General features: G+C 38.6%; 1 protein-coding gene and 1 pseudogene across 6 annotated transcripts in view; one reads left to right on the top strand and one right to left on the bottom strand.

Moving 5' to 3' along the window:
- The first annotated feature begins 2,904 nt into the window (after window positions 1-2,904).
- Window positions 2,905-3,755, top strand: LOC140910967 (NADH dehydrogenase [ubiquinone] iron-sulfur protein 3, mitochondrial pseudogene; annotated as a pseudogene).
- Window positions 3,756-5,099: 1,344 nt separating this feature from the next.
- Window positions 5,100-27,332, bottom strand: part of LARP7 (La ribonucleoprotein 7, transcriptional regulator) — a 36,217-nt gene continuing 13,984 nt past the window's right edge. For all 6 annotated transcript variants that reach the window (XM_073340913.1, XM_073340912.1, XM_073340917.1 and 3 more), the window contains 7 exons: window positions 26,851-27,225; window positions 24,569-24,704; window positions 19,078-19,235; window positions 17,859-17,977; window positions 14,712-14,871; window positions 12,308-12,399; window positions 5,100-5,504 (listed from right to left, as the gene is read on the bottom strand). In XM_073340913.1, the coding sequence (XP_073197014.1) occupies window positions 5,424-5,504; window positions 12,308-12,399; window positions 14,712-14,871; window positions 17,859-17,977; window positions 19,078-19,235; window positions 24,569-24,704; window positions 26,851-27,225 (1,121 nt within the window). In that variant the 3' untranslated portion in view covers window positions 5,100-5,423. The remainder of the gene's footprint in view (window positions 5,505-12,307; window positions 12,400-14,711; window positions 14,872-17,858; window positions 17,978-19,077; window positions 19,236-24,568; window positions 24,705-26,850; window positions 27,226-27,332) is intronic.

Genomic DNA, 27,332 nt, shown 5'->3' with positions numbered 1-27,332 from the left:
CAGCAGAGCAGCTGCAGAAGCAGTTTATGCAGAGACCAACAGACATGGATAGTATTTTCTAGTTTTGACTGGAATTTCCCCTCTGCTGATTAGCTGTTTGCTCTAACAACCCCTTCCAGTCTCTTAACCTCAGCCTTACTCCACATACCTCCCCATCCCACCAAGAAACTGCAAAACGAACATGCTGTTTGTTGCCATCACACTGGGTGCTCTGCTTTGCCTGTTCTACCCCTTTTCCTATATTTTGACTATATTGTCTATTTAGAATGTGAACTCTTTGAGGAAGGGACCACCTATTGCTCTGTTTGTGCAGCGTCCAGCACAATGGGGCCCTAATCTTGGTTATTCTCCAGGCACTACTTTAATAAACATGATTAACCATCTTTGTTAGGGAGAAGGCTACTCAAAGAATTGCTTTGCGTGCAGGACCTTTTCCACTATGCCCCCAAAGCATTTCCAGACAGTGCCTAGGAGTCCTGACGTGGGAGGTCTGAACAGCTCCGGACACAGGGAAGCCTTCCGAAAAAGGATGCTCCCCAGCCGCAAATGGTGTAGCTGGAAAACCCACCTCCATGCTGAAGTCTGTTGAATCTGAACTGTCTGAAAGGGATTGGTACCTAGAGAAGATGGCTTGTAAGAAATCCTCCATAAGGCATCAGAGACCCCAAGATCCAAGCTCTTAATTCAAGACTATCCACTTGTTTCATAGTTGAATAACTTGTATTTTTACCATCCTTTAATTCTTTCTGAGTAAAGAACCAAGTGATTAACAACATTTGTATTTTGATAGTGCTTAGTGGCCTCAGTTAACTCATACGTAGGCCTGGTCTACACTGGGGGGGTTGTTGATCTAAGTTACGCAACTTCAGCTATGTGAATAACGTAGCTGAAGTTGACATACTTAGATCTACTTACCGCAGAGTTTTCACTCTGCTAGGTCGACTGCTGACACTCCCCCATCGACTCCGCCTATGCTTCTCGCTCCGGTGGAGTACTGGAGTCAACGGGAGAGCGCTTGGTGGATGATTTAGTGTAGACATGCCCTTACTGTCCTATTTCTGCCTTGTAAAGATCACGTAAAAGGAAAGAGGTTCCTAAGCCTACTGAGGTCATGAACTAAGAAGAGCTGTTTCCATTAAAGATTTTGCTCCAGGCACAACACGGAATAACTATGTTCTTCTAAAAAGCAGATACTCTAGGAGATGGGGGACTCAACAAAATGTTAAATAACCAAAGATCAAGGATTACTTTGCAGCATGAAGCATCAGGGACTTCTCTTTTTCTGAGTCAAGTTGTATTATTTTTGAAAAATGGACTGGCAGTGTTTTTTAGCTCCAAAAAACCCAAACGAAAACACCCAACCCCACAATTTAGAGTTGCCCCATGTGTGGCTGAACCATGAACAAATTATTCTAAATAATAAAAGGCATTGTGTGAGAACACGGAAGTTCTATCTAGATGGTATTAGTCTCCACCAAAAAAACCAAAACAACCTTGGGTAGGATAGGAGTTAGACAGTACACTCCCTGGTAAGACAAAAAGGTGAAAGGAGGGCTACATCTTTGTTTTGGGATAGTCTTGCTAAATATATCTCTGACAGAATCCTCTTATTGAAATGGCAAGGCACAAGAACAAATGGAGCAACTATTATAAAATTTAATCTTAAAAAAATATGTAAGCCATTCTGACAAACTTACATCCACTCTTCCCATGGAAGAGCAGGTGGCTCACACTTGGTCTGTGCATATGAGCCCTGGTCCATTTGTAGTCAGTGGCAAAATTCCTGTTGATTTCTTCAGAAAAAGAGCATGTGATGGAATCCTGACACCACCCCCACCCCTCACTGAAGTCAATGTCAATGGGAGTCTTGACATTGATTTCAATGGGGCTAGGAGCTCAACAAAGGCATATGATATACATAAGCAGGACTCTAAATAAAGAAAATGAAAAAACACTACTCCTTGTTTAAGCACTTGGTCTAATGTAAAAATGTAGAGGAACTAAGGGGGTAGGGAAGGTTCCACTTGTAAAAAAAAATAAAAAAATCAGTGGCACTAAAGATGGGTACATGATTTATTTTACAGACCATCGCCATTTCAGCCTTGTGCAAAACATGGAACAGGGGTAGGCAACCTATGGCACGTGTGCCAAAGGCGGCACGTGAACTGATTTTCAGTGGCACTCACACTGCCCGGGTCCTGGCCACCGGTCCGGGGGCTCTGCATTTTAATTTAATTTTAAATGAGGCTTCTTAACATTTTAAAAACCTTATTTACTTTACATACAACAATAGTTTAGTTACATATTATAGACGTAAAGAAAGAGACCTTCTAAAAACATTAAAATGTATTACTGGCATACGAAACCTTAAATTAGAGTGAATAAATGAAGACGGCACACTACTTCTGAAAGGTTGCTGATCCCCGACATGGAAGGTTGTGTGAAAGGAAAGAATATCCCTGCTTTAGAATGAAATGTGTTACCAGGCAGAAAATTAAACATTTTATATGTTTGTTAGGATTTTTAATAGTCTGAAAGCTGCAAATAAGAGAACTTCTGAATATTGGTGAAACTCAGAGGCTGATCTGATTTTGTGTGAGGAGGATTTAAAACACAGTGGTTCTTAGCACATCTCCTTATATTCCCCTGTGCAATAGCTTCGAACCACTAGTAATGTTCTCTTCTCTCTGTCCCTTTTCTCTCTCTAGTCTCAATTTTTCACTTATCTTCTATTTTTCCTGCATATTTTTGGTAACTAATTTAAATCTTTTTTGATCTCCTAATTTTTGCTCCCTCTCCACTCTCCCCACTTATTCCCCAGATAGCTATCTCTAAATACTGCTTGGGGTGTGGCCACATCCACGCTGGCTCTGAGGCATGTACTCACTCTTGTGGCTGAGCTGAATGGTGTGGGAGCAAAGGACAGAAGCTTGTGCCAATGACTTGTCTGCCTGTGTCCCCGGCTCGCTGCCCGGGGGGCAGGATGTTGGCAGCAGTGCTGGGGCTGGCCTTAGAACTGCTGCATGCCCTGCAGTGCTGTTGCAAGCTCGTTTTGAAAGGAGCTCCACAACAGAGACCCATCCCACTGTTCGACCAAAGGATGAAATGGCCCAGAACCAGCTATGTGCTTTTGGAGTATGTGGCTGAAATTCTGCCCAAGTATATCCAGCAAGACCAGGTGACCTGTTCCAATGAATTGGAGATATTTATCCCTCCTGATGGGGTTGTTCCAATTCTGACTTTTCTTCACGATCACACCAATGCCCAATTTAAATCCCTGGCTGATTTGACTGCTATTGATGTCCCAATCTGACAATATTGTTTTAAGATTGTTTATAATCTCCTGTCTCTGCGCTTCAATTCTCAGATCAGTGTGAAGATGTACACAGATGAGCCGACTCCTGCTGATTCAGCAGTGTCAGTGCACCAGGCAGCAAACTGGTATGAAAGAAAGTGAGGTTTGGGACATGTATGGAGTCTTCTTTGCCAACCACCCTGACCTGAGGCGAATCCTAACAGACTACAGGTTTCAGGGCCACCCATTTCGGAAGGACTTTCCACTCTCCTGATATGTAGAGGTATGGTACGATGATGAGGTGAAACGGGTGGTGGCAGAGCCTGTGGAGCTGGTTCAGGAGTTCTGCAAATTCGATCTGAATAGTCCCTGGGAGACATTTCCTGCCTATCGCACAGCTCCAGAGACCCTGAAACTAGAAGCAGGAGACAAGAAAGGAGATGCAAAATAGCAGCAGGACCGAGAGGATACTGGGAACTTCCTCTGTGGCACTGACCCTCCTGTTCTACCTTAATATTTATATGAATAAAACCTGACTTGAGGGAAAAAAACCAAACAAACAAAAACACAGTTGCCTGAGCCTACCAGGCCAGCACTGCTCCTGGAGCAAGTATGCCACATTAGAGGACGCCACAGGAAGCATGCAATGAAAAAGCAAATTGTGGCGTTCTATGTTCAGGAAACTTTCCTTGCTTCTATTGCTCTGCTTCATTCCTCTCTGAAACCCCCCGATTGGTAAATTCTGTATTATCTAATGTCACCTCCTTTTCCACTGTTTTCCCCATGCTCTTCTCTTATTGGGTTCCTTCTTATCCATGGCTGTGTAACACTAGCTGTCAATAATGGCAGAATTGGGTGGCTTGGTGTTGCACCGTGAACTATCATTGCTACATACAGTAGAAATATACTGATATCACCAGCACAGTGTGTGTGGCTAGTACAAACACTTACACTGCTCCTGTAATTTGCCAACAACACAATCTATGGGCACAGAAAATCAATGCGTTTCACTGGCTTAGTTTATTTAAATAGATTATGCTGATATTTTAGGAATATCTATTTTTAAAACAAGTTGTTCACCCTTCTGATTGCAACTAGCAGTGTTCACACTTTATAGATCAACGAGTTAGTGTCTTATTTGCTCTGCAATCAGACAACAATAAAGCACAAACAAAGGTGTGAACTTCTCTTTACATTAATGGAGAGATAATTTCAAAAGGAGTAGGGCTGATCATTCATACGTTTAACCATTATTCTGTCCAAAACCAAAACCCACAGCTCAAGCTGCAGAAATAAAATTATGCTATAAAATATTTCATACTGTCAACCTACAATGCAATGTGAAATATTTAAGTGCACTAGATTGCATCTTTAACTCATAAATTGGACAATATATAAATTTTTAGCTGTAAATAGGAATTACTTATGGAACTAGAATTCTCAAATAACAAATGTAAATGTTTTCTTATTTACCTTCCTCACAGATATGCTTGCAAAACTTGTTCCAAAGAAGATCTTTATAAGGAAGGAGGTGTTAAGTTAATTTTTGGCATATTCAGTAGGTTTCCTTTCAGCCTGCCCACCATCTCTGTGACAATCCAATATTCTGACAGCCTTAAAGTATTTAAATATGATTTTAGATGATATAATTATCCAGTTTTTACTATAATTTCAATCTTTCTACTTTGCTTCCTCCATCAAACTCTGGAGGAAAAAGAGACCTCAATTTATTTAACATAAATTAGCTTTATTATTCACATTACTCTTTGCTGACCTTTTTAAAACAAAAGTCAAATTAATATGGTCAATTTCTAAAACGTTTTATTTGGTCTTTTCTGTAATTCAGTTTATAAAACTGCAATATACAAAAATTCATCAGAAGTAAAAACTAAATGTAAAACAAAGCAAGACCTTGTTCGATACATTTTCCCAGAAAGCTTTACCTACAGGCTCAGGAGCAGCAAACACTCAGCATATTTAAAAATGGGATTTGGAATAAAATTGCACACTGAAGAATTATGAAGCAAATGGACTGTTTTTGACTTCTTCATAAGAACAGTTTATGGTTTAGTTAAAATATCCAGTGACTATTTTAAATATCCTTTTATAGAATAAAATCAATTTTGGGTCAGTCATCTTCAGAGAAGCGGATGTGTTTACTTGTCTCTTGTGTCTTTGCAAGTCTCATTCTTTCAGCTTTGGCAATCAGCTACAAAAAAACAAAAACAAAAACCATAACATTTAAGTAAAGGTGAAAGAAAAATTGCATTCAGATTACAGGTTTATATCAAAGTCATAATCATGCTAGCAGGTCTCACAGAAGATAACTAATCTTTGAACAGTTGAACCAACATGCACAGAGCATAGTTCTCTGATAGTTGCATCCGATGAAATGAGCTGTAGCTCATGAAAGCTTATGCTCAAATAAATTTGTTAGTCTCTAAGGTGCCACAAGTACTCCTTTTCTTTTTGCAAAAATGAAGAGGCTCCTGATATTATTTTGCTCAGTAGCATCACAAAGTACACAAATAGCACAAAGTTTTCCCTTAATCTCTGGACAGATTAGTGTCTAACATTCCTTCAACATTCCATCCCAGTGTCCCATCAAAAGTGGGGGAAGGGAGAGAGGGAGGAAAGACCTCAAACACGACCTTCATAGCCATTTTTAAATGGACTAGTTCTTTGAGGCTTCAAACTCTTACTTACTTAACTATAGCAGGATCAAACCTTAAAGAAATAAATTTGTCAGGAATGCTATGTCATTTTCTAGAGTCAATTTCTGGAGAGACAAAAGACTGAAATGCAGAAGGAGGCCCATCCTCTAGACTGAGATAACTACTCATCTGAATGTAAACAGTACTGGCCACAGGAATGAGCTTGGGCAGAAGAATCCTGAGTTCAAATGCCAGCTCTATCAATGACCTCTCTGTGTTTCAGTTTCCTTATCTGTAAAATGGAGATAGTACCCTGATAAGATAGGGGCTGAGGATTAGTTAATATTTGTAAGGTGTATGAAATTATAAATGAAAAAGAGCACTTGTGGCACCTTAGATGCTAACAAATTTATTTGAGCATAAGCTTTCGTGAGCATCCGATGAAGTGAGCTGTAGCTCACGAAAGCTTATGCTCAAATAAATTTGTTAGTCTCCAAGGTGCCACAAGTAATCCTTTTCTTTTGCGAATACAGACTAACACAGCTGCTATTCTGAAACCTGAAATTATAAATGTTAAATTGTGGTATTACTGACAATTTCTCTCAACCCTTGAATGTGACATGATTGTACATTTTAGAAATAAAGCATTTATAGCTTTTAAAAACAGTGAATCAAACAAACCTCAAAATCCAAGGCTGCCTGTATAATTTTAAAAAGGATATTACATTATATATAGTATAACAAAAAAACAAAAAAAAAACAAAAAAAAAAACACCCCAAACATTCCCAGGGAAGGAGTCCCATTTTAACTGGCATTAACAGAACCTGCCTAACAACTATTTGCATCATTGACCAAAGGGCCTTGCACCTTTCCCCTAACCTTGAGACTCTCTGTCATGGTAACTTATCTTACCACCTTTGCAGAGGGAGGATAGACAGCGCCATTGTTGGAGCTCTACCCTCATTGGTAGCTGAGCCACAAGAGTTGGTGCAGAGTAATGAATGTGAGGCAGTGGCTCCCCTACAGATTGAGCATGCTATATCCTCCGCACTCCCAGCCCTCGATAGCCTAGCCAGGAAATCAACACCAAGTCTCTTGCACAGCAGCACACAGACCTCACCATGAAGACACTGGGACAACTTGGAATCTTAAAAATAAAATAAAATAAATAATAATAATAAATATTGGATATTGTTTTGCCACAGGGAACTCTCCCACTACAAAAGCAATTCTATCACCCACTGTCCAGCTGCTGACCAGAGGGCCCTCTTTCTTCTTCAACACAGGCTCAAAATATTATGCCAGTCCAAGAGAGGTCTTCAGTTTTTCAAACCACAGTTAACATGTGAGCTGCAAATTTTCTTCCATTTCTACTCATATACTTTCAACCCCTCTCCCTTTATTCTTATCACAGCACACACTACATAACTCAACAGCAAACTTCACCTCACTCCTTGGAGATTAAGAACAATAGCTGGGAAAAGCTCTCAGTCCAAGGTAGTATGAAATGCAAAAATATTCATGTGTTACCCTTGTGGGAAGCAAACTGCACTACTAGTTAAGTTAACAACTTGCAGATTCAGATTTTTTTGTCCCCATTCTGAAGAAATTAAATGGGACACCTAAAAGTCTGTTTATTTTAAACAAAAGTGAGGATTTCAGGAAATTTCTGCCATCACTGGATCCATGGTGACTCACATCTATGAAACTTTTTTTTTCCCCTCAAGAAATGTACTTTTTTAAAAAAAAAAAAGTAATTTTACATATATACACTGTACACATTTAGGGCCTTAATAAATCTGCAAAAGACAGATGACAAGTTCTGCTGAGATTCACCCCAAGACACAGAATCTTATCAATTATCTCAAATCACCAACTTTAAAAAACTGCAGTCTTGTCCACACAAACATGACATCTTGCTTGTGTTCTGGAGGATATTGAGTCAAAATTGATATATGCCATTTAGTATCCATACTCGGGCATGCACTGATTTAACTAAATCTGTGCAAGTCTGTATGTAGATAGGCCCTGTGTACTGCAACAGCAGAAGTATAAACTCACTCCATGGCACCCTCACTATCCTCCAGAACACAATCCAGATGTCATGTCATAGCAGATACGTGGGATGAACTATAGTAAAGGAAGCAGAGAAAATGCAAAGAAACAAGGAACAGACAAAAGTACCTCAATTTCTTTCAAGTCTAGGTAGCAAGTGTGTAAGAAGACAGAGGTTCTTGTGAATAAAACCCAGCCTATACTAGGGAAACTTGCACCACTTTAACGACACTGATGCAGTTATCCTAGCCTAACTCCCTAATGTAGATACACTGCACATATGTAGAGCAGGGCTTACACCAATGCAGATAACTTTGGGGCACCACTGTAAAGTATTTAAACTTTACTTAAAGTTGCACCTATATTGCTTATATGAATATAAAATTGTTAAACTAAACAATTGTGCATGTTCACACTGTTGTGCTTGCACCAAATGCTTGTACTGCAGTAGAAACCACATGAGCACACAGCCCTGTTCTGAATTGATGGTAGTGCTTTGTAAGCCCCACTTTACATCAGTGCTCAAACATTACACTGGGGCAAATTTATGTAATGTAGGCAGAGCCTAAGCTGGAGCGTAGAGCGAACAAGAACACTGCATAATTCTTTAGAGAAGAGCCAAGTACCAGGTAAGTCTGACAAATACTCTTGTTAATATATCCTGACCTTCAGTATTCAATGTAAAAAGAAAAGGAGTACTTGTGGCACCTTGGAGACTAACCAATTTATTTGAGCATAAGCTTTCGTGAGCTACAGCTCACTTCATCGGAAGTACTCCTTTTCTTTTTGCAAATACAGACTAACACGGCTGTTACTCTAAGTATTCAACCTGTCACCCTCAGATTCATTCATATAATTGGAAGATAATTTTGATTTTATGATAGATGAGTTTCCAACTAGAATTATGATCCTATGCAGACTATATAAAGTGCATGTATTTGTATATAAGATTCACGATTAACACTTATCTTTAAAGTGCTTTAGAAACATCTTCAAAGAGTAATTTTGTATGTGTAAATTACAAAAGAAATAGGATTTTAAATCCCTTTAATGCTAAGAACATAAGAACGGCCATCTAGCCCAGTATCCTGTCTTCCAACAAGAAAAGGAGTACTTGTGGCACCTTAGAGACTAACAATTTATTTGAGCATAAGCTTTTGTGAGCTACAAGCTTATGCTCAAATAAACTGGTTAGTCTCTAAGGTGCCACAAGTACTCCTTTTCTTTTTGCAAATACAGACTAACACGGCTGCTACTCTGAAACCTGTCTTCCAACAGTGGCCACTGCCAGGTGCCCCAGAAGGAATAAACAGAGCAGGTAATCGAGTGATCCATCCCCTGTTGCCCATTCCCAATATTAGTTAACTGTAATGTCTTGAACTGTACAGCCTTAATTATGAAAGTTTTTACTACCATAATTTTCTTGCTTTCCTAAATTGTGACTTTAAAGAAAAAAAACATAACTAATTCTGAAGGATCTTTAACAAAGGTTTGACAGTTATAAATGAACAATGATGAGCATGGCAAAAAACAGATATTAGAGTTGTTGAAAATTGCAGTTGGAACACAGACTATCAAAGAGCAGTGAAAGAGTTAAAGTTATTTGACTTCCGTTAATCATTCCTCTCAAAAAGCCTTGCTTACTAATGTTAGCATTTAAATAGACCTGACTAGGCTTTGAAGCTAACACCTCTCCAGGTTGAAAGGTGATGGGAGAGGGGGAGGAGTGAGAGTTTGCACCTTTTGCTGCTGTTATTGTTAGGCAGAACTGAGAGTTTATTTTTGCAATCCTAGATGAGTTACACATTACAGGCTACCTTACATCAATTTGCACAGCAAATACTGTACTATCTTCGCAACAAGAAGTGCTAGAAACTTGGGTGCTGAGTTTCCACAACCCCAGCTGAAGTCAAATCAAACCCTTGATTTAAAAAATAAAAATAAAAATCTATCATTTAATCAAAAATGGCAACAACAAATCCCTGCATGGTGGTTTTATCTATGTGAGAGCTCAGAGAACATCAGTAATTAATTTATATGTAAAAAATACTGCTTCTAATAGCATTTTTACCTGAAGAAGGAAGCAGCAATACAGCCACATGAAATTTTTCCTTTTCATCTATATATGCAACTGGGAAACTAAGACTGGTAAAGAAAACCAGATGATTTTCCAGTTTTACAAGTGAAAACAAAAGGGTTGTTTTAAAATTCAAACACAAGACTTTACTTGCAGTGGATATATGGGGATCAAGACAAAGAGAGAAGTAAGGGGAGATTTTCACCCCTTCTCCACCAGATAAAGGGGACAGAGTGGTGTAAAGGGGCTCTAAAAGCCCCAGATCTAGGCAAAGGAGAAATTCCCCAGGGCAGGAACTGAAGATGACAGCTACAAGCAGTCTTCCAAGAACCCCTTAACAAACAGGGGTTTAAGGGGTACAACAGGGTGGGAGGAGAGTTTTAGGTGGAGCACCAGTGCACAGTTCTACAAAGATTCTGGGCAGCAACTTATCCCAGGTGTACACTTGGAGTGCTTTTCCAGTATAGTTATACTATTACACTATAGCAGCAAAGCACTCCTCGTATGGATTCAACTTTTGCCAGTACAACTTATACCGGCTTCTGCAAACGAAAAACTATACCAACAAAAGTGCAATTTTGCCAATATAACTGTGTCTACACTAAGGGCTTTTGTCAGCACAGCTATATCACTCAGGGAACACAGTTCTTCCCACCTCTGCCAGATCACAGTGTTGCCAACTCTCATGATAATCATTGTTTTTCTTAAAACCCCAGCTCCTGGAGTCAAGTGGATATGTGATGATTTCATCTTTCATTCTTAAAGAAAAAGTAAGTTTCTAGACCTTGTGGCTGTGGAAAAAGCTTCAAAATGTGACCCCAGTGCATCCTAAAGACTCAAAAAGCAGAAGACAAATAAAAAAGACCAAATCTATTCTTTTTACATAATCTCATGATTTTTGGTGAGCTTGACTCATGACCTTTTCATCATTTGGGGTTGGCAATACTGGACTGTGGCAGATGCTTGTAAAGTAGACCTGGCCTTAGGGCTGGGCTATCTAGCTGTGCCGTGCCCTGGGCTATATACCTGCGCTGGCAAAACCCCCAACATAGACACAGCTATGCAGACAGAAGAGGGCTTCTGTACGCATAGCTAATATTGTTCAGGAAGATGGTACTGATGGTACTGTATTACTATGCTGACAGAAGTCCTCCTGTCGGCATATGCTGTGTCTGCACTAGGGGGCTATGCAAGAATAGCTATTATGGGCAGAGCCTAGGTTCCACTGGGACCACTCTGGCCCTCAGAGCAGCATAGAATTGTGAGGGTTCCGAACACGCCCCCTCCATGCCCTGTTGCTGTAAGTTCTGATGTAGCACAGAATCTCATCCATAGACAGCAAATGTGCGAGTTTGTGCACATACAAGAGCACAGATGTAGCAGGGAGTATTCCTCATGCGCTGGTCTCCAACACGGTGTATGCAATCCAAACTGTTCAATCTTAAAAATGGAGTCAAGCTCCAAATTATAATAACAATTTAAAAAAAAATAAAGTTTTTGATTTTTTTTTTTTTACCATCTGGTTTTTGAGACTTTAAGGGTTCATGTTTTCTCAACAACCATGAGGGCTGTGAGCTTACTTATAAATAAAAGCCGAGATTCTCATGCAATTGCCTGACACCATGAGCTAGGGGTTTAAGGAAAACACCAAATATTGAAAGACTCCTGATAAAAACCATGGGAGTTGGCAATGCTAGTATAATCAGACCCCTTAACTTTATCATGGAAGAGCACATAAATCCTTTTAAATTCCATTTGAAATGCATTGTTTTGCAGCTTTAAAATACTATTCGGACCAATCAGTTTATTCCATTAAATGTAAAGCTGTCTTACCTCTTAGAACCATAAATCAGAATTCTTTAACTACACGCAAACACAACACTCATTAGCAGTGACTGCTTCAGAACACCTGTGTCTAGGTGGGCAAATCATTCATTTTTATTTTTTATGTGTAGCAACTGGACCGGACTCTGCAGTAACCAGACTCCCGGACTGCAGTAACCGGACTCTGCTCCCTACTTTGCTGCTGCATTTGACTGTAAAATCTACTCCCAAGTCACCAGGATTAGATAAGAGATGAAAGTGGAGTGGAAGATCACAAAGTTTAGGAAAAATACAGATATTTCCCTTCCACCCAGGCTTTTGATCACAGAAATCATATTTCAATCACTGTTGCACAAAAATAAACATAAATTCAGACAATCCACTATTCAAACTTATTTTACCTTCTCTGTGCCTCGCTTCTTTTCTCTAGGTTGGTTAAGTTTAGCTTGTCTGTCCACCAAAATTTTCTGCCAGTACCGCTGTTCATGATCACCTTGACATACACATGAAGCGATAGTGTATTAATAAGGTTATCCAATATAAAGAATGCAGCATTTCATCTGTCATGGCCAGGTCAACTTATTTGAATATGTATAACCATGTGAACAATATCTGTGGATGAAACCTGGCACTTCAGTTCTCAGTACGGAAGGAACTTCTGTGTAAGAACAGGTTAATCGCTTTTCATTAGGAGAGGGGGAAAACCTTATTTTAAAATGGAAGCTTGCTTACTGCAATAAAGGTAGTTTTAAATACACAATTAGGCATACATATAAATCTTCAACCACTGACTTTGTGTTAATCTAAAAGAATATTTTTATGTGGGGGAAGAAGGCCCAGGGAAAAAAAAACAGAGAAAATTTGCTTCCCAAAAATCATCTTTGTTTTGAGGTCAAGTCTGGGAAATTTTTTGATGGTTAAAAGTTACTTATTTTCATTTCAATTAGCTGATTTTTAAAAAAAATCCTAAGCCAGGACTTGGAGAGCACTACAAACCCAGAAAGGGATCTATGGTAAAGTAAGAGTCTCCCCCGCAAAGCCAAGGTCCATCAACCCCAACTGTAATACTCTAGTCTTACTTGACAATGCTAAAATACTGAAGGCAAAAAACAGAGTAAAAATAAAGAATAGTAAAATTATAACTTGAAAACTAAATGCTGTATTTCTTCAGATTGTCTTTGGATCTCAGAACTGGAACAGTTTAAATGCAAGGCTTCATCGCAAAATGAAATATTGCTGCCTTCAGGAGATCACAAACTTCCAACTGAACTCTACTTAAGAATTAACATAACAAATAAACACTTACATTATGGATCTTGGGCCAAAAAGTTTTCCCACCCCTGCCTAAGGGCCACATCGGGGTTGCGCAACTGTAACGCTGTGCCTTCCCACACAGCCTGGCCCCCTGCCCCCTATCCGCCTCCTCCCGCTTCCCGCCCCCCTCAGAACTCCCGACCCATCCAACCCCCCCTGGCTCCTTGTCCCCTGACTGCCCCCTCCTGGGACCGCCAACCCCCCCCCACTTCCTGTCCCCTGACCTCTATCCACACCCCGCACCCTGACAGGCCCCCTGGGACTCCCATGCCTATCCAACCTCCCCTGCTGTTCTCTGTCCCCTGACCGCCCCCAAACCTCCGCCCCATCCAACCTCCCCCGCCCCCTGACTGTCCCCCGAAACTCCTTGCCCCGTATGAAACCCCCTCGCCCCCAGAACCTCTGCCCCATCCAACCACCCCCTGCTCCCTGTCCTCTGACTGCCCCCCAGAACCTCCTGCCCCTTATCCAACCCCCTCACTCTCCGTCCCTTACCATGATGCTCAGAGCAGCAGGAGCCAGCCACGCTGCCCACATGGCAGGGAAGAAAGGGGGACAGCAGGGGAGGGGAGGGGCCGGGGGCTAGCCTCCCCGGCCGGGAGCTCAAGGACCGGGCAGGAAGGTCCCTTGGGCCAGATGTGGTCCGTGGGCCGTAATTTGCCCACCTCTGCTCTTAGGTCTGGTCTACTCCGGGAACTTACATCAGCATAGCTACGCCTGCCTTATAGTGATAGATCAAGGAGCTCAATCTGTTTGTCTTTAATGAAGAGATGGTTAAGGGGTGACTTGATTACAGTCTGTAAGTATCTACATGCGGGAACAAATCTTTAGTAATGGGCTCTTCTGTCTAGCAGAGAGAAGTATAGAACATACATACGTCTGCTCCACTTCCCTAACTGCAATATGCTACAGTACATCTTTATACCAGTATAACTGCATCCAAACTAAGACAGTTTTATTACTTTAACTATACCTGTATAGTCATCAGCAAGTCTAGTAAAAAATTTCCATAAAATTCATTATTCCAAATGTCCTAGGGACACACTCTTGCATTTCACCATCACATTGTAATTATGAGGCTGAAGAGTGGAATAGGAATATGGTTCACCAGTGACAAATTGTCCATTGTCACTGAAACCAAAAAGTGATCTGCCAGTTGAAGTTATGTAAAGTCAAATGACCACTCTTGTAAGAATAAAGTTAAGTGGCCTGGTTAAGGCAACCAATTTAAAATACCAACACATTTTACTCAGACTAAAGAAAAAGTGACATACTATGTTTGAGGTTTCGATGCTTTAGTTTTTGTAGAAAAGGGAGAATAGCAACAAAAAGAAATAATGATATAAAACCAAAATATTGATTCTGTAATTTATACACAACGCAGAAAAGTATCTTAACTGAATATCAGCAATACAGTTAAAATGCAGCAACAGTCCTGCTCTTGGCTCCTAGGAGCTGTCTCTTATGCATATATTTTAATAAACCTCTTACCAGTTAGAACCTCGAGTTTCCAGTTGTTTTTAATCTGAATTTCTTTATGTGCTTTCACTACAACCTGTGCATCTTCAGGAGTTTTAAACCGAACATGACACTCTGTATCTCCTTCCAGCATGTCAACATAAGCAACATTAGCTATCATTGCCAGAGCATCCTGTGGCACAAAAGAGAACTCAGACAGGTTAGCCAGAACAAAAATAAACTGCAGTATTTTCAAATACTGTCCTTTGAAAATCCAAGATGTACACAAAGGAGAAATGGCTTGGGAAATATTCTCTAAAGTCAGTTACAAGGAAGTGAAAGTGGAACTTTATTACCTTAATAAACGAATCTGATGTCAAATAATTTCTGGCTAACATTTATTGAGTTTTCAGAAGAAAATCTATGAACAGTCAATTTTTACTAGATCGAGAACTATATAATTTACCTCAGAGTTGTATGTTTCCCAAGAACCCAAGCTCAGGCTACATCTGTTATGAATCCACACAACAGCTAACCCTTGTTGATGTTCTTTACAGTCATTAGGAGGGATGACAGCAGAAGAATTATGTAATGCAATAGTATTTCCATTTCATATGTTAGTCCAACAAAAATATATTTATTTCCACACCTAAATATTTTATTTAAGGTTAGGACTGTGGAAAATGAAAAGAAAAAGCTCAAGAATGGTGAACAAGTTAGGAAATCAGTACATGGAACACTACGGTGGATACTGGAGTTCCTTTTCTCCTATATCAAATGATCTCCGCCTGAAAACTGACACCAGCAGCCGAAGAAGGAAGAGAGTCACACACACTCTTTCAATCAAATACCTTACCTGTGAAACTTGCTGTGAGGGAAATTAACTGGTATCACTCATTCCTAGTCAATTTCATTCACAGCAGGTACTTACTTCAAGTAAAAATGTTTCTATGCAAGAATTAGGCACTACTTTTAACCCTCCAGCTGCAAGGCTGAATCTTAAACTCCCCCAGCACCTAGGTTGATAAGACCATGTGTGATCCAAACAAAACCTTTTCACCCCTAAGTTTGGTATTCCCACTTAACATTTCCACAGAAAATTATTCAGACTACCAAAATTAAATTTTACAAGAATATTTGCTTATTGGTTGATCTCTGAAAAGTGCCTCCACTCAGTAGCATGAAACAACATTTTGGTAACAAGAATTGAAATGTTTAAGCAATAATGTTATATTAAAAATAATGCAATAAGCCAGCAAAAGATATTTTGCACATCTGTCAAGAATGTACTTTGAAACCTAGACTTACAACATAGAGGTGACCAGACCAGCAACAGAATATTTCCATAATTTCCTAAAATAAGCCAAAACATAGTAATATTTTTGTGTAACATTTTGTAAAATGTTATGTCTACCCTGTTTATTCTCTAGTCATGGTGTGACTCCACAGTTAAGATGGGAGTGACTTGCTATTATAATTCATATTTTCACAGTTCTTTATTTTCCCCTGAGAATTTTCATGCTTAGTCACAGGTCAGATCATTTATTTTTTAAGACTGACGCAAATCAGGCAAGTAATTTAATTTACATATCTGAAAATACCAGAGTCTAATACAGTTTGATTTCATCTACATAAACAAGACCAAAACTTTGTTATCCCCATGACTATATATATCATGTTGTAACACAAACCCTGACATAATAAAACATGTAAGAGCAGACAAACGTTGAATAGCGCTTAGCTATTACAAGTGATGAGTGAGCGAGGAGGTCAGACATTCTCTCATTAATGTCTCTTGGATCTTAGATAGCTGCTTATAAATACCTAAATAGATAAGACTGATTCAGTTGAAAGCATATCACCAATTTGTTTTCAGAGAGAGAGATACGGCCCAGATCTTGCAAAAATTTACGCACATGCTGAAGTTTAGACACTTATGATTAGCCACCCTGACTTCAATTGTATTATTCACAGGATTGTAAAATTAAGCAATTGCATAAGTCTTTGCAAGACCAGGGCTGAAATAGTTCTCTCATTGCCTTAAATGATCTACAGAGTATTCATTCCAATATAACATAATGAATGCTTTTCAAACAGTAAACAAGTGTTAAACCTTCTGATTTAAGTGTCATAAAAGAACTGATTCAGTCCATATAATAATTCAGAGCCCTAACTACACAAAAAGAACCAGCATACACTAATACTTCATATAGTACTGTGCCGGGGCTTCTGAAATGGAGGTTCCCTATTTAAATTAGGGGCAAGTGATAAAAATGACCATCAGTTTCTGTGTTTCCCCAAACAGGCACAAGTTCATGTCTCTATTTATTCTTTCTTATCTCAACCAAAAATACATACGAAGCTGCAAGTTGCAAATAATAAAAAAAGAATGCTGGTCCTCTATCACGTCACAGCGCTGCAAATTTATAACAAGTTTTGTGTAAACTAAGGCCAAAATACCAATTTGATAAGCACAAAAATAAGTAACACTTACAATTATTCTAAAAATGTCATTTATGTTGCATGTGGCTGTATGTAATTTGATAAATGAAATAACATGTGAGTCACCTAGGGAAATATTTTATGACTCTCATTCAGGCAGCACTTTATTGGCCTCAAGTTCCTCTTAGATGAGCAAACCTTATTAAGTAAAAAAAAAGTTCAGTAAAAAATTACTGGCACAGTATATTATTTTTAATAGAGATTATTCTATATTAAGCAACTATCATCCATTTTGCCTTTATATGAAGTAACAACAGCTTACCAGTAACTTAAATAGTTATTTTGTTTGCTTTCTTAACAATACAGAATTCAACTGATGTCTGTCATACCTATATTGCAAGGGTGGAGCAGTCAGGGCTGGTGATGGAGGGAGAAAACAACTCACCCCCAGTAAAAAGTAAATCTGTATTATAAAACTTATTTTCATGGTAAACTTGACTTCTCTGGGAGAGCGCTTTCCTCTGCCCAAAGCTTTTATTACTTTTGGTTTTGATATAGGTTCTCTCAAACTGGTTCTGCTTTAATGAAATCTTCCATTAATGGGCACTATTCAGAAATATGTATACAGCTAGTTGCCAGATAGAAATTCAATATGACTTGTTTAAATGGCAATCAATCATTTTCAGGATGGTATAAGGGGAAAAGATAACAGCTGCCCTGAGGTTACAAAGGCATTACCTTGATGTGTTTCCTGCCTGGTAGGGGTTCGGTGCTAATGATCTTCACAATTACTCCATTCACAAACTGTGGTCCCATTGTGTTAGCTTTCTCAGGGGGACCAGAATCTTCACTGGTGGCTGTTAATTTGAAGAGGAAAAGAGCATAATGAAAGTTCACATGTATTAACTTGACAAACACAAGATAACCACAAAAATCACACAAACAATGCAATAAATCTTGTGGTGGTGTTCAGACATTGAATGAAACAACAGATACCAAACACTGCTGCAATGGATATATACTTAGTTTGGATCAGTTTATATATATATATGGCTATTGATGGCAGTGACTAGTATTTCAAAGGATAAAAACCAAAGTGACAATACCAGGCATAATGAATGAATCAATTAGAAATCCCTCCTAAAAAGGGCCATATACAAGTCCTTTTGCAGTTTTAAACACAACCTATGGTAAGGATCTTTGCACCCCAAATCCTGAAGAGTGCTGAAAAAGGTTTAACACTCCTAGGCTAGAAGTTTGTGGACAGACGTTCAGGGGATTCAGTGCAACCCAGTAACAGCGTAAGGCACTTTTATTATTGTTGGAAAAATGTTTTAGTGTAGTTCTTGTGAGTTAGTAGGTACAAACAGTGTACAGTACCTTGGTCACTAAACAGGGTGAATCATAACCTGATCTGTTTCTACCATATAGTTTTGTAAACCTGTCTGGAACACCGTTTATCCCATCTACACTCACCACACAAACCTTGCTAGCATTGTACTGTCAAGAACTGAGTTGAAACATGGTTCTGACTACCATGGAGGCACTGCTTATATAGACAGTCCTTAAATGGAAACTACCGCAATACACGTGTTAGTTTACTATGAACTATTATCATTAAATTAAACTAAACGTCTCAAAACCAAAGATCATTTTGTAATCTTGGATTATTTTCTAAATAATTTGATTATTCATTAATTCAGATAATGCAATAAATCATAATCAATATTAATACAATTTATTTTATATAAGATAGCTCCTTTAATATGAAGTGTTGTAAAAACTTTATTTCACTCTGCCTTTTCCATTCAGAGAAGTCAGTACACTGTGGAACTATTTTGATATAGATCTAGTCTCCAGTTCTATTAGAATATCAAACTCTAATGACCACCAACTGCATTAAAAAAAACAACCCCATCATAAAAACACACACTATAAAGATCAGAAAAACCTTTACATTTGACATTTTTTGTTTGAGGACGCTTTTGTACACCACTATCTGTTTCCATCTTCTCCACACACTCAGATTTGATTTGGGACATTGTTTTCTTTAAGGAAGCCATGCTGGCTTTTTGAAGGGCCAAATATTCTTGCTTCAGATCCATCCATTCACTCCTACGTAAAACAAAGATTTAGGAATAAACATGTCAATACTTGTGCAAAAATAATTAGACTTAAAAAAGCCATTGCAAACATGAAGACAAAATTATGATATTATTTGTATTACTGCAGAGTCTGGGAGCCCTTGTCATGGACCAGAACCCCAGCTAGGTGCTGTACAAACACAGAACAAAAGGACAGTTCCTGCCCCCAAAAACGTAATCTAAGTATAAGACAAGAGACAACAGATAGAGACAGATGGGGTAGCACAAGAGAACAAGACAATATTCGCAAAAAGAAAAGGAGTACTTGTGGCACCTTAGAGACTAATAAATTTATTTGAGCATAAGCTTTTGTGAGCTACAGCTCACTTCATCGGATGCATTCAGTGGAAAATACAAGTGGGGAGATTTATATACATAGAGAACATGAAACAATGGTCAGCATGATAGGCATGGTCTCAGTATAGCAACAGTCTAACTTAGCAAATTTTTGTAGGCATGATGAAAAAGACAAGTATTGAGGAGGGTTTTGAAGGAGGATAATGAGGTAGCTTTGAAGATGTTTATGGGGAGTGCCCCCCAAGCGCAAAGCACAGTATGGAAAAGGCACAAGGGTGCTTGTTTGAAAAATTAACAACTGGGCAATGAAGGCAATGGAGCATCATGGACTGATTGGAGGTGACAGTCAACATCTTGATAGCGAATGAGAGTGGGGATAGGCTGACATGGTCAAAATGACTTGCAAATAAAATACACAAACTATAGCTGACATCAGGGGGCAGATGCTCAGTTGGTGTAAATTGGAGCTATGGCAATATATACCAGCTGAGACTCTCCCCTGTTGCGCTTAATGGCCTCCCCATCTTTTTATATAGCTGTCTAGGGTCTGATGGTTATCTGACTAAATTACCACTTCGTTTTATCTTCTAAATGGCCTCAATAAATACTAACAGGAGAACAAAATTACTGAAAAATTGCCATATGTATTGCATCTTCTTCAGAAAGCATTCTGAATGCTTTGGTAAATCAGACATATTATTTGGAACTGGAATTACACAGAGCATAGACACTAATGCAGTACTGGTTAGTTCACTGAGCCCTCTTTAGTTTTACTACATTAAGAATTAGTCACTTTTCTCTAGAAAATTCACTGATTAAAAAAACTGGTTAAACTCACCCTCCCCCCAAATCTATAGAGATAAGAACATTCCTTACTATTCAAATGCATTAGAGTTTTTAAAAAAATCCACACTGCATGGAAGCAATTTATATATTTACATACATTTAACATGGAGATGTTTCTGCAAACAGCTAGAGCTTTGCTCCAAAGAAACACAATGCCTATAGTGCCACTGTGAGAACGACTCATTGTTACCCTAATCTGTGCTATCAAACAAGCTGATAGGGGATTTTTAAAGAGGAGGATATCTTGTGGTAATGGTTTTAGCTGTTAACATTGACAACTGTATACTTCAAAAAAGCATCTAGCTCACCCAGGATCATACTGTTCTCACAGAGCAAAGACATTAAAATAACAAAAGAGCCATGTAATGATTCTTTGAGATAAAAAGGCAACAGCCACTCTGTAGTAAGGTATGGTATAAATAAGAGCCTGAGGAGGCACTCCCTGTTAACTAGACTGAAAAGGAAGAGAAGACCATGGGGAATGAGCCAGGCAAGTAATTCAATGTTTATAATGTTCTTCTGAAGCATTTCTACTATGCAATAATGAACAGAAATGTAATATTCTTGTGTTATATTTCATGCAGCAGGTGTACTGAACTGGTGGAAAAGGAGAGCAGACACTGCAAAGTACTGGTTTACATGGACCCCTTCTACTTTAACATGGAGGTGCTTTCTATGACTATAAAAAGTAAGTGCTTCCATGTTTTAGTAGAGGTGAATCCTGATCTCAGTCCTGGAATATGCATGTGGAAAAAACAGGAACCTTGCCTCTGCTCTTGTGTCACAGGATTTGTTAACCCATAAAAGGAAATAAACACAACAAGAGGAAAAATAATAAATCATGTTTACCTATTGTGTAAAATCTCTTATTATACAATAGTTGGTGTTCAGACAAGACCAGTATATGGGTCAGGTAACAATTATATTTATATTTTAAAAAATTAGTATGATTTTGCTGGTCAACTTATTTAAGTGAGAGTATGTTGTAATTAATATTAATGATTATTACAAGTGAGGTATTTACTGACAACTTTTAAAGGACCCTCTTTGCTTTAACATCTGCTGCCTAGAAAAAGTGCTTCTATGTTTCAGTGGTGGTGGATCTGAGTGTCTTGAATTTATGACACTTCTAGAAAATAGACTGATCACAACTCAGAAAGAAAACTAAAATGTGCAAAAAGTTGCAAAAAGTAACAAATGCTACCAAGTCTGTCCTTTAAAATATCAACCCTTATTGTTTGTACTTCAAACTTCAGATTTTTCACAACAATAATGCTGCCTAAAGATTACATTTTATATTATATATATTACTCTACTATTAGAAAATACCAGTCTGAATGTGCATGCTATATATATATTTTAACAAATTCATATATGTAGTTATATTTTACAGAAAAAAGAGGCATAACAGAAGTCTGCAGTCTCAGCTTAAAGGACCTCCACTACTTTAATGTGGAAGTACTTGCTTTGCTCCTGAAAAAGTAAGTGCTTCCATGTTTTAGTGATGGTGAATCCTGATTTTTCAACTGCAGAACATCTACACTGAAAAAAATGCCCATTTCCACAGAAAACATTTGATGTGGAAACCTAAGAGGACTACAGATTTACAGTATTGTAATTAATCTGTAGCAAAAACATTCCATGCATTGTAGATTTCAACTATACAAAAATACCCTACCATAGTAATTTAAAACATACTCTAAGGGAGAAATCCTGCCCATATGAGGTAAGTAGCACTTAGACAGAATCCATGGCTTAGACTGGCATCATGACATAAATTTGAAATTCTCTGGGGGGCAGGGGGAAGTCAATGCTCTGTTTTTCTCCACAGCACTAATGCATCTCTATATAGAAGGTTAGTTTCTCTTTTCATAACAGCTATGCACTCCCTCCTGCAAAAATAGTTAAGTCTTTGTTTTAAAGGACCCCCTCTACTTTAACATGGAAGTACTTGCTGGATGGTTGAAAAAGTAAGTGCTTCCATGTTTTAGTTGTGGTGAATCCTAATTGCTTATTTACAGATCAATGCTGTTTTAAGTACACTGGTTAAAAGTACACTGATTATCTGGAGGCCCCCCAAGTTGGAATGTTGTTTGTGTTTGATAGTTTGTTGTTTGTATTTGATAGTACTGTATTTTGGGGCTTTTCTACCTATTTTTTGTATTTTCCAGGTAGCATACAACACACAGAGCAACAGATGGCTGTTTTTTAAATCCAATGAGATGTTGGTATTAAGAGTATTAGAAGGAATATAAATAAACAAAACTACTCAATTTACATTTTCATCTGAAGTTCGCTGTAAATATCTCTTGTAAAATATCTTAACTGCAGGCCACTACTGTTGCTAATATGCAACTCTGTTGTGTAAAAGCTGGAATTGCACTTTAGCAATGGTGATGGACTGTAAGACATACAAATAGATATTACAGGAAATAGCAATGTAATACTGGACAAATTAGTGAAAGAAACAAGATATTCTCAGATAAATATCAAAAGATGCATTGTATATTGTATATATTGTATATTGAATATTTAATAAAGTATGTAAAACTTTAGAAACTTGTGATATTTTATTGGACAGTTATTTTTATTTGAAAATGTCACACAAAGTTAACAGTGGCATGTTGGTGTAAAAGTAGTATGCACATTCACATATACCATTATGACAAAACATGAAGGCATTTAAATTTGGGTAACTATATAACAGTTTAAACATGTAAAAGATCCTGCTTATAAATTTGTTTCTGGGGATTAATTTGGTCTGTTCACTTGTAGAATATACTAATCAACAATCATGAACAATTCAAATTTTGATCTTGGAAGGATCTAAGAAAGTACAACATAGTTATCCACAACTCTTTAAAAGTATCCTTTTTGAAAGAATCCCATTAAATTTAAAGGACCTGGCAACACAGCTTGGCTAAAAAGCAGCATTTAAAATGGAAACTTAATGCTAGTTACAAGATAAGCTACATAGCTTGTTCTGCCTGTTAAAATTTATAAAAGAGTATCATAATATGGTTTCCAAACAAACATGTAAAATATATGAAACATTACCTACACACATCATGGGACTACATAGGAGAAAAGTGACTTTCTAATAGCAGATTTGGTGCCATGACTGACCCAACAGTCTGCATGGATAGTAAAAATCATAACTGAAGCTAAGTTTTCATTAATTGGAAAACAAGTGCAAAAAACAATATTTAACTTGTTGGAAGAATTAACTGAAAGCCTGAAGTTCAATCCTGAACATTTACTATCTCAGGTTTCAGAGTAACAGCCGCGTTAGTCTGTATTCGCAAAAAGAAAAGGAGTACTTGTGGCACCTTAGAGACTAACCAATTTATTTGAGCATAAGCTTTTGTGAGCTACAGCTCACTTATGCTCAGATAAATTGGTTAGTCTCTAAGGTGCCACAAGTACTCCTTTTCTTTTTACTATCTCAGGCACTTTATTTCCTTTAATAGGAAGGAAAAAAGCATGGTCCATAAACTGAAAGGGTGCAACGCTGGTGTAATTTAGTCCTCTCAGTTTACATGAAGAAAAAGTAGACCTGTCTGCCTCATGCAAACTGCATAATGCCATCAAAGTACAGACCAGAGTTTCATTTAGTTCAGTATCCAACAGTGGTCAATGAGAGATTCTTAATTAGGTTTAAGAAGCTTCCATAATGAACCTAATTGCAGGGAAGAGAAGGAGGGTTAATCTTGATCCCAGCTAGTGATCAACATATGCTGTGAGAACTGTAGCCCTTAAAATTTTACTGAAAGTTACTTGCCACAAAGACAGCAGGGTTCTGTGTATTTTTCATGGTCTGAATATAGCTAACATCCCACCATATGGTGGAAATAATATTTTCCCCAATACTACTCCTAAAACAGCAGTCTTAAAACAAATTTTGACAAGTTCTCAAATAAATAAATTCATCTGATATATTAATGCAGTGACATTAACTTGAACTAATGTTGACTGAGAGCTTATAGCAGCTAACTGATTAGGAGGGGAAAAAATTTTACTGCCCTACAGTTCAAGCAGGTTAATACCATTGACTATATACCATACCATTCAAAAAGATAGCAATCAGCACAAAAATTGGACTACTAACTTCAGAAACCTACTCTGAATGTTATAAACATATTAGTTTATATCATAACGTACTTTGAGAGTACTCTCAATGGAATGACCTCCTCTCCCATCTTGTGCCTTTCTTTGTGCTTTTTCTTATGCTTCCTTTTTGATTTTGAAAGGGATGTATCTTTCTTATCACCATCTTTCTCCTCTTCTGTAGTAACTTCTAAATGAAAAACCCCAAAAGAAAGATAATTGGACATATCATATTTAAAGCGACAAACATAACTGAAATGGCATGTTCCTTCATTTACATTGCTCTAAGAAGCACTGCTAAGACACAACATTTATGATCAACTTTTTCCGTTTGAATTTTTCCTGCTAATATCACAGTGAAATGTAGGGAGGTCTCTTCTAATTTATTTCCACAGTATATTTAAAAAAGTACAGACAAGTACAAACTGTCTCTGTCAGCCAACATGAAAAACAATGCAGAATGCAATGGTGCTTGTTTTAGAGTATTATTATTCTCTACTTTGTTTCATCCCCAACCCCTCACTCCTTACTACACTGAGCACTGAGTTTTCGGTTTATCCTTTACAAAATTGAAAAGATATTGTACTCCATTGCTTCCTTCATTTTAGATTCTTAATTCTCCCTTAATCCACCTATACTCCATCATTCTTTTCCTCTCCACACCCCTTCCAGTTCACATCAAAACCATCGCCAGCTCTGTGAATACGAGAAACTAATTAACGGATTTCCAACAATAGTTGCTGTCTCCCTACCTTTTCCCCCTCATCAGTAGCATGAGCCACTAGCCTAGGGATTCTCAAACGTCTCTGCACCACGAGTCGCTTCTGACAACAAAAATTACTACACAACCTCAGGAGGGTGGGGGACTGAAGTCTGAACCAAAGCCCGACCCCAATCGTACCGGGTTGGGAGCCAAAGACAAAGCCTGAGCCCCACCACCCCAGGTGGGGAGGCCAAAGCTGAAACCCAAGGGCTTCCGCCCCAGCAGGAACCCTGTAACTTAAGCCCCGCTGACCTGAAGCCCTCGGGCTTCGGCCCCAGACGGGGAGGGGCTTGGGCTTGAGCTTTGGCCCCAGGGAGGTGGGCCTCAGACTTTGGCTCTGGCCTTGGGCCCCAGCAAGTCTAAGCCAGCCCTGGTGACCCCATTAAAACGGGGTCGCAACCCACTCTGCCACAGTGTGTGGACTCGACCTCAAAAGGTCCCTGCCAGGATTTTATGACTTTTGTTCTGAAGTTGTTTTCTCAACACAAACTTTTTGACCTGCGGATGTCAACCTTTTCCCCAAACTAAGATTGCTGTAGTCTAAGTGATTAGCTATTTACTTTTAGCTTTAACCATGGATCCTTATCTTCACATGTAATTTTGACATAGCTTTTGATATCTTGTGTCACTAGATCTTTCCTATTTCTAGTTAAAAAAAGAAAAAGAAAAAAGCGTCTCCAACACATTCCTTTTCTGATTTTAAACCTACCCATCTAGGTTTTTATATGGGGCCTTTCAACATAGTCTGAGTTTTTAAATCTACACCTAATTTCAATGGCATTCCAGCTGCCCATACCAGGTCTGAGCCTTCCCTGTAAACCGTATTAATTTCTGAGAAGAGCCTCAAATCTGATCTAGTCGCTCTGCTATTCTCCATCAAGCTCATCTCTCTGGAATGTCTCTGTGCTAGCTTTAAACTTGACAGAACTTCTATGAGCAATGACATCCAACTCTACATATTCCTCAACTCATTCTCTGAACCCTTATGTATCTGCCAGCTATTGGCCCAAATACCACTAATAAATGCTTCAAAAGACTAAAGTCCTTTTGATAAAAAGTAATTGGTGTCCAATGTCTGAATCCATTGCCACTCTCCTTAGCACATAAATTTACCCAATACACACTAGTCCAAGTACTAGGGCTAGTAACCCCTGAAGCCATCCCTCCCAAAGCCATGAGCATGTATCCCCCACCTCCCTCTATGCACAGCTCCTTCACTCCCTCCTCCTTTCATGGAACCCTGCTCTTCTCTAGCCTAGACTCCTACTGGGCTCCCCACTCCTTCACTTGTCTGCCACAAGGTACTAACTCGTCCAAAATTCCACCTTTCCATAAGGAAGTGGGTTTTCAGGAACTGATTTGCCTTTACTTACACCCTAACAATAAGATTTCTAACACTGAGAAGGAAATTCTTTTTTGGCTCCCAATCTCTTCCCCAATTCCCACTTCTTCCTCTTCTGCAAACCCACCTTTCACTATCTCTGGAAGATTGCCAAAATCCATCTCTCTTTAATTTTGCTTTTCTGCAGCTAAAAGGAAATACAAAAGTTACAAAATTCAATAATATTTTTACCTTTGGAATCCTTTTGAGCTTCTGTCGTTTCTTCTTTTGCAGAATGAACATCATCTTTTTGAGCAGTTTTCTTGACTTTTGCACCTAATGCCTCTACATCTCCAGAGTTGCTTCTTTTTCTCTTCCCTAGCCTACTTTCCTCAGTTAATTCTGGGCTTTCTGTTCTATCCCATTTTTTTCTCTCTTTCTTAGAAGATTGCCTATGGACTCCAGATACTTCCATTTCCAAGCACTCAGATGTTGTTCTGTGTCTCTTTGACTTGCTTATTTGATCTGCAGTAGTGTCCATGTTTGATTCTTTCATTTCTGCAGCTGACTGTACACTGCTCTCTTTCTTCATTTTGGATTTTTTCTTTTTCTTCTTCTTCTTCTCTTCTGTATAAAGCAAAACACCACATTTAAAACTTTGTCAATTAGCATTCCTGATGAAAGTTTAGATTAGATCAGAGAGCCTAACTACATAGAGGTAGCACAACATGCCC

Source organism: Lepidochelys kempii, chromosome 4 (genome assembly GCF_965140285.1).
Source record: "Lepidochelys kempii isolate rLepKem1 chromosome 4, rLepKem1.hap1, whole genome shotgun sequence".
Taxonomy (NCBI): Eukaryota; Metazoa; Chordata; order Testudines; family Cheloniidae; genus Lepidochelys; species Lepidochelys kempii.
This window is presented reverse-complemented; position numbering and strand designations above follow the sequence as displayed.